The sequence below is a fragment of the Histoplasma capsulatum genome, genomic scaffold, assembly GCF_000149585.1.
Source record: "Histoplasma capsulatum NAm1 scaffold_8 genomic scaffold, whole genome shotgun sequence".
Taxonomy (NCBI): Eukaryota; Fungi; Ascomycota; class Eurotiomycetes; order Onygenales; family Ajellomycetaceae; genus Histoplasma; species Histoplasma mississippiense.
The window spans coordinates 1,266,817-1,274,650 of NW_001813975.1; the positions used below are offsets into that span (position 1 = coordinate 1,266,817).

A 7,834-nucleotide genomic window follows, 5' to 3' on the forward strand; every position below is an offset into this window, starting at 1 on the left:
CAGGCATGTTTTTGGCACCAGTTTCATCCCGAATTGATCGGATGATCCCAGAATCCATGCCTGGTGGTTGCAACAGGTTGAGCAAGCGGTGTTGAAATCGCGGGCCTCCCAGCAATAATGAATGAATGACAGTCGCATGCGAAGATGGCGGCTACAACAACAAATGAGATACCCTACATGATGGATTTCATGGATCTGTTCGAATATTTGATAGAAAAATCCCCCTTCACATTGTGTACATAGAATAATGTAGAGATAACGCCGATATTTGCGCCACAATAGTCCGACTCAGCCCACAATTATATCTTACCTCCCTTTCCCATACTCTTCTTCTTCCTTCCTTCGCTCATCAGCAATTGCCCTACCGTAACCACCACGTCCTGGATCGTATTCATCTCTATATTCGTCCCGAACCTGGCCACCAGATTTACCTCGTCTGTTGAGAGCCAGTTAGCCCAATAGCAATTCCACAACCTCATCCTGCATCCAAACGTACCCGTATTGTCGACCCTCCTGAAAGCCTGGGTCTAGATCTGTCCGAATTATGCGTTCATCCAGTTTCGTCCCTCCAATATATTTCATACAGTCGAGCGCGTCTTGATGGGTATAATATTCAACAAAACAGAAACCGCAGGGTGTTTTCGCAAACCGGTCGAGACCCATAACTAGCCGTTTGATCTCTCCGCATCTGTATTTGGTCATTGTTAATAACCATCTTCTAACGTAAAAGAGCAGGGTGTTCATCGACGCTGAAAAATATCTCTCACTTGGCGAACAGTTCGTGTATCTGCTCCTCTGTCGTATAGAATGACCTGTGTCGCATTTATGTTAATTGGATATCAACCAAACATGATCTTGGCCGGTTGAAGTGCAGACATACAGGTTCCCGACATAGAGTGTAGTGGCATCCTTCAAAGGGTCAATGGGGTCTTCTTGGGGTCCATCTCTGTCACCATGTTTCCTCCGTTTATTCTGCTACGAGCGAAGAGCTTTTGGTCAGTAATTCAATCCGGCCAAGGGGGGAATCAGAGACCAGCAATGACATACTTTTGATAGATAATATGCGCTTGGCTTGTCCAATCTTTCAATCGTAGGCCGCATCATGACTGTCGCGCTGTACTTATATATTGTTGTTTTTAAGTAGCGGTGTTCTCCTAGGTATTTATTTATTTGATGTTTTATGTATGGTAGTTAAATATATGGTATGAGGTTTGTTGAGGACATCTGGAGAGCTCATTGCTTGGCGCGCTCCAACTGCAAGCCAAAAATTATTTTGACCCAAGGAACGCTGTGGTTCCAGGCGCTACAGATCAATGACAGTCGAAGCTAGAGAGAGTACTCATTATCTCGCCTGCGCTCATATCAATGGCCGTTGATTCGATCCTATAACAGCCTTCCTGTCTTCTAAATAAATCAATATACCCTTCGTGCAGGCGAGCTGGCGATACTTGACCCCGAAAGCTAGCTAACGCACCCACCCTAGCCATGCCGAAAGTCATTGATTACTCTCCTCCCTGGCTTTCCAGGCCGTCTCCAGGAGCTACGTTCTTTTTAGGCTCCAGGCCAGCGCATTCATCACCAGCAAATCGCATTGGGAAGGGTAAAAAGGATGCTGGTGACACGCGCGAGCAGCCGTATGTCGGACCCAGGCGGGCTCTGGCGCGAAGAGGGACGGAGGTCTTCGCGGTCGTGGATAACCAGATTCGGTGGTCTAATCTTTCTACCTTGAAGGACGAATGGCAAACTGAAGTGCGGCAGAAGAGGGGGGAAACAGAGCGGGGACGAGAAACGGAGAGGAGTCGGACGCATGAAGACGAGCACTCCCTGGAGCGTTCTACGGACAAGCAGGCGTCTTTCTACCGGGTAAGACAAATCAATCCATTGGGGGGGAACATTGTTATTTAAAAGCTCTGTCTGTATCTAATATTTTCTTCCAGCTTCTTACCGTACCAGTATACGGCCAGATAACACAACTGGTCCCTTCTCCAAATGGTAATTTCCTCGCTATCATCACGCCTCATACCATCCACGTCGCAATATTACCGGACTCTTCCCACCTTTCCGGTCCCGATTATTCCCCACTTAGTCTTAAGACGTTTCAACTAGGCCCTACGACACACGTTATTCCAGAGGCCCCAGTAGTAACTGCCTTGTGGCATCCGTTAGGAATCTGCGATAACAAAGGCGGGTGTCTCGTTACGGTCACTCGAGATGCTGCGGTGCGTGTATGGGAGATTGACAGGAATAGCCATTGGTCATTTGATAGGCCAACAGTGGCTGTCGATCTTAAAAAGCTGGCAGACGGGACGTCGATGGACGAGGACTTTGCGCCATCTGGGTTTGGACAAAACAAAGGGTTTTCAGCCGATTTCTTCGATATGGAAGTTTCCTCAGCTTGTTTTGGAGGCCATGGCTACGAAGATGAAGATGCGTGGGCACCAATGACTCTGTGGATTGCAATGCGACCCGGAGATGTCTATGCATTGTGCCCACTGCTGCCGTCAAAGTGGCAGGTTCCCTCGATTACGATACCGACTTTGACGACATCTGTTATTAATAAATTTGCTAGTGTACAGGGCGATCTGTCTGAACTTGATCACGAGAAGACGTATATCCAGCAGCAGTATGACTGGCTGACAGAAATTGACAGTCAAGAGCCTCTGCCTCTTCCAGAAGAATCTGGGCTTTCCTCAATGGTTGAAGTTCGTGCTCGCCCTGCAAACCTAAGTGCCATACCAAAGCTACAAGGTCCATTTCAATTTGATCTCGGTGAGGAAATAGATGAATCGGACCTCACTGACATTTTGGTTATCGCTGCCAAAGCTGATGTCGAAGATTTGATGTCGGGGGAAGACGGCTATGCACTTGAAGATAACCTTCGGGAGGGTGTGTCAGCAACTGTAATATGCCTTGCTACCACAACTGGTAGGGTTCATATTTGTCTTGAGCTGGATGGGGTTGAAGGTCAATGGCTTCCCATGACAAGTAAGAGGGGCTTTACTGCTCCGGTGTCTGACCCATCTGAGTTACTGTTACTGGAGTCTTTGGAGACGGTCAGGGAGAAATATCAAACTCCAAACTCTTGGCCTCTCTTCACCGAGGATGCCCACTCCCGATATAACTTCTTCATCACCTCAACAAACAATGTCACCTTCCTCTCACTGTTGTCCTGGGCCGAAAGACTTGAAACAGAACTTCAGTCACCCGACCCCGCCGGTTCTGGATTCCGTATTAAGGTTCTCTGCGATGGATCGATAGCTCTTCGAGAACAAATTGTTCAAGTCACTGACCAGGAATCCATGACTACTAGTATCAATAAATTACCCACGGACCATCTTTCAAGCTGTCTAGTCCTTTACGACTACGACCTAGGTTATCTATTACTGACAACCTCCACATCCCGTGTCCATGCCGTTATTCTCGATTCACCATCCTCTGACCCATTATCATTCACAAACGAGCTTTCCTTCGAAAATGATGCCACCCACCAGCCATCACTTACTGCAACCCGTCGTTCAGCTTACCAGCCTTCCTCAGCATTCTACTCCACGCCCCCACTGGCTTCGTTTATCGAAGATGTCGTTCCGCATGGCCATAGACATACTCTCAGGGAACCTATCAGGCTCTCGCCATCAACATTAGACCTCATTACCGCGGCCCATAGAATTTTAAGCGCTCACACCAGTTCCTTAGAACGAGCCGCCTCGGACCTTTTCCGCCGCTGCGAACGGTTACAAGGCGAAATGCAGGACCAACTAAGCCAACTCGCAGAAATAGCGGAACGGATCAACAATATTTCTAATGGCATTGGACAGGATCGAGGGGGAGGGATACTCAACGGAGGTGGAAACGAAGCGCGACCCTTAAATGCGAGAATGGTAGCGGCGGAATCTCGACAAAGGCAGCTAGTGGACCGGTATAATAATATTCGGAATAAGATAGTCAAGGCAGGTGGCCGGCCGATGAGTGAGAAGGAAAAGGGTTGGGTGAGTGAGGTCGACAGACTCTCTGTTTTCCTTGCCCAGGCGGAGGGGAAGGACGACACGAAACACGCCGGCGAATTGGGTCGTAGGATGCAAACGGTAAGACAATTTTTCTTTGGTTACTTTTACCTTTCGTATTCCTTTTCTCCACTTCTTTGGTTCTCGCAAAAGGAGGTGGCTAATTCATTGGACTGGCAAACTAACATATCAAACAACCAAAGGCCCAATCTCTTGTGAAAAGCCTCCTCGCAGAGGTGTCTCGCATTTCCGAAGAGACAGCTACCACAGCCAATGTGCCCTCGACTCCAGGTACCCCTGGCAGCCATCAGCCGAAGATCCCGCAACGGCTACAACGGGCCAGAATCGCAGATGCTATGAACATGGTGGAGCGAGAGTGAGTTACCTTTGGGGATCCGCTTAACATGCCCTCGCTACTTTGCTTGCGTCATTGACTAACCACTGGACTCATTATCAGATCGGCTGTCATCGATGCAATTACCTCGAGGTTAGAGCGGCTTACTACCAGCATTAGTGACGCGAATTAGGATTATGAGAATCCCTTCATTTACCAGATATGAGCTCTTTTGCCACTTAAAAATCTTCTTCCCACCTATTTCTTGGAGTTGATTGGGATACACCACTTGTCATATCTTGAAGAGATGGCTGTCCGCATTTTTTCCCTTATTTTTTCCCTTGGTTTTTCCCTTTTTTTTCGCCTTCCTTTTCACGCCTCAGAGGGAAATTCTATCAGGCATCAGGCAAACCTAACCCCGTTTGCATCGTTTCTAATATACCTTTCCTGTGTTATGCTAGGGCAGGAAAATACGATATCAGTTTGAGAAAGATACTTTTAGGCACGCCATTATGTTCATGTAATATTTTTTGCGTGTAAAAGTACGCACTGTATGTGCGTATGTGAAATGGTGAGTTAAAATAAATATGGCCCGATCAAAACAAGTTGCAACTCTATTGTTTGTATAAACATTAGCCCCTTAAAAAAATCTCTAGCCAAGCACACAATCCATAATTCCCAGCGCGAGAGATCAACGAAGAAATGAGGGGGGCAAACAATCGCTAATTGGGTAATTCTCCTATCTAATGTATACAATTACTACGACGAAACAGAAATCTAATAGGGAGAAAAAGAAATGACCACACGCATAACACTCCATCCAGGATGTCAAGCAAGGACCAGGACAACTAAACCAACAGTTGAAATATGCAAACAGACTGACGCCTCCCGAACGCCCCAACCGTCCGAAAGCATTGACACATCGTTCGTTATTCTCGTGACAAAAAGGAAAGAAAGCAAGAAAGGAATTCCAGAGAATACCACACCGTGTCTCCTAAAAGACTATAAGGTATTCAGTATCCCAACCGAAATGCGCCTTCAAAAATGTAAAATCTCCTCTTCATGGGCAACCATTAGCCATGGGCTTTTGCGCACAAAATATCCGAAGTCAGGAAAGACGCTGGCAAAAAAGGATGATTAAAAACACAACCCGCACATCGGAAACCAGAAAAAAAAAAAACAAACAAGCTCCAGACTTCAACACACCCGTTCCCACTCTCCCTCCAAATCCACCGCTACCCCAACAACCCTCTCCATATCCTCCAGTATAGTCTTCCACGACGGCAACCGGAGCTTCTCCAACATCTCCTCCCAAGGCGCCATCTCCCACACAAACTCGTCCCACCAGCTCTGGATCATCAGCTCCTCCGGCCGCGGCAGCAACGTAAACGCACTCGCCATCAAATGGTCCAAGACCCTCTTCGCATTGCACCAAGCCAGATACGGCCCAATCAGAAACTCATGCTTCATTTGCTCGAAGGCGGTGACGAATTTCTCATACGTGTCCCGGTCCAGATGCAGGTTGACTGCGTGGCGGGGTAGCTTTGCTGTGGGGAGTAAGTTCGGGTCGTGGGCGCTGGGATATTGGGCTTTCCACTGGCTGAGGCGGGTGATAGAGTCCGTATGTTCTCTGAAGTGTTTGGGGTTTCGTTTGGAGCAGGTGTAGAAATAGCGGTCGGCGAAGATGCGTTGTAGACGCCGGAATTGGGAGAAGCTTTTGCTTGCGGTCAGGAGCACTTCTTGGATTGCTTGGGAGAATTGGGCGGGCGCGATGAGGAGGAGGTGAAAAGGGGGCCTGAGCTTTTCTTTGACCAAGATGTAGGGATCGAGAGGTTCTATCATGGTCGGATGTGTGGATGTGTGGATGGGAGGTTTGGTTTGATAAGAGAGATTCTAAGGGTGTTGGAGTTAGTCGTGAGTGGAGCAATATTGTCTGCATACGAAACGATTGAAAGAGAGATTTATGTGTACCTTCAAGCTGTAAGAAATGAGATGCTTGTTTACATTTTGCTTGTAGAGAAGTGTGAGGTAAAGAAATTCAGTGCTGTGTTAAAACCAGGCCCCGATGTAGAGATTCACATTGGGGGCTTCGAGGCGATTCTGAGCACAACAAGTGAATTGTGAGGTAGTTTCCGGTAAACCCGCACTAGTAAAAGCAATAACACAAGGAATTTTGTCGAAAAACAACCCTCTGTTGAGGAATAAAGCGGTTGAAATCGAAGCCTCGGGAATGGGGATCCTTTGACCATGACGCGTATAAAAAGGAGTTCCCATTGAGGTCATATGAGATGAGAGAAAACGAGGAGAAGAAACCGATACATGTCTAGAAGGAGAAATTTAGAGAAGTAGTTACTCTGGATGCAGCTTCTTTCATTTTCGACATTTGATAGTAGGGAACATAGAAATACGACCCGTAGGGATCAACGGTAGCATATCGAAAACACGCTGGTGTGCGAAGATATGACCCTTCGAAACGTTCATTAGGAGATATAAGCACTCCTAGAAAGAGCCGACACAGAACTCAGAATAGAAACAAAAAACTCATTTCAGCTATCCTCAGATTAGGGAATTCCATATCCACAATACACTGTCTTAAGTTGATGGGTGTGACCCTAAACGCGAAACATGTAAATATTTCAGACAACAAACTTCCCACTCCTTCAGCTTCAGAAGCAGACTCAGATATCTTTGTGTAGTATTCAGTGCTGCCAGATTGACGAGATTAGAATGAGGTCGCGATTGCCTTGAGAAACCTAACGCAATCCACGAGGGGAATATCAGCGTATGAGTAGAAAGTATGAATGAGAAACCAAAACAAACAAAAAAAAGCAAACAAGGAAGGGAGTAGAATATAATAATATACCTGGAAACACAACAAAAACTACTTTCAGTTATTCGAAATCACTCCAGCACCTCCATCCACCAAGTCACCAACAAGCTGATTGATCGTGAGAGCAGAAATATTAATCGGCTGCTCCCTGGCCACATCCTTGGCAACCATCTCCTCCCAGGTCGGGTAGACAAAACGATCAATCGCAGCTTTCAACTCATTTGCCTGTCTCAGTGACCCTGTAGCGCGCAGGACAACCCCACGCGGCAAGTCATCCTTGTAAATGCCCATCCACTCCGCGAAGCTCCAGCATAGGGTCTTGAGTGAGGCGATCAGGCCGTCCCGGATATTGATGCAGTGGAAGCGCATGTTGTTGAGATACTCGCCCCACACTCGCAGGCGCATGCCCTGCTCCATTCCCTGGCAGTGGCTGTAAATGGTAAAGCCTAACGCGTGCTGTCTGCGGAGGAGGAGCATGGAGCCTCGGATTTGCATGGTGAGGATCTCGATGGAGGCGAGGAAGCGTTCGGTCTGGGCGGGGATGTGGGATTTGGTTATTTCGCCCACTTGGTGGAGTGGGTGCTGAAGCGGCTAACTCTGCGGGCGGCAGAAGGGTGCTTCCCTTTATCGTACGGGGTGGTCAGGAGAGGCGGCAGCGGTAGTGTGAAT

The 7,834-nt window shown here is 47.6% G+C and overlaps 4 protein-coding genes across 4 annotated transcripts; 1 reads left to right on the forward strand and 3 right to left on the reverse strand.

Annotated features, from left to right (window-relative positions):
* Positions 1-306: 306 nt before the first annotated feature.
* HCAG_07341 (nuclear cap binding protein subunit 2) lies at positions 307-1,104 on the reverse strand (the record flags this gene model as incomplete). The annotated part of the gene is made up of 5 exons (XM_001537869.1): positions 307-436; positions 497-688; positions 768-812; positions 881-972; positions 1,048-1,104. 5 exons carry the CDS (start codon positions 1,102-1,104, stop codon positions 307-309), a joined length of 516 nt encoding a protein of 171 aa, XP_001537919.1.
* Positions 1,105-1,485: 381 nt separating this feature from the next.
* Positions 1,486-4,528, forward strand: HCAG_07342 (conserved hypothetical protein; the record flags this gene model as incomplete). The annotated part of the gene is made up of 4 exons (XM_001537870.1): positions 1,486-1,863; positions 1,938-4,082; positions 4,205-4,377; positions 4,459-4,528. 4 exons carry the CDS (start codon positions 1,486-1,488, stop codon positions 4,526-4,528), a joined length of 2,766 nt encoding a protein of 921 aa, XP_001537920.1.
* An 801-nt stretch (positions 4,529-5,329) lies between these two features.
* Positions 5,330-6,718, reverse strand: HCAG_07343 (predicted protein; the record flags this gene model as incomplete). Its single annotated transcript, XM_001537871.1, has 3 exons — positions 5,330-5,371; positions 5,542-6,228; positions 6,689-6,718. The coding sequence occupies 3 exons, from the start codon at positions 6,716-6,718 to the stop codon at positions 5,330-5,332; spliced, it is 759 nt and encodes a 252-aa protein (XP_001537921.1).
* A 504-nt stretch (positions 6,719-7,222) lies between these two features.
* Positions 7,223-7,660, reverse strand: HCAG_07344 (predicted protein; the record flags this gene model as incomplete). Its single annotated transcript, XM_001537872.1, has 1 exon — positions 7,223-7,660. One exon carries the CDS (start codon positions 7,658-7,660, stop codon positions 7,223-7,225), a length of 438 nt encoding a protein of 145 aa, XP_001537922.1.
* Positions 7,661-7,834: the final 174 nt, after the last annotated feature.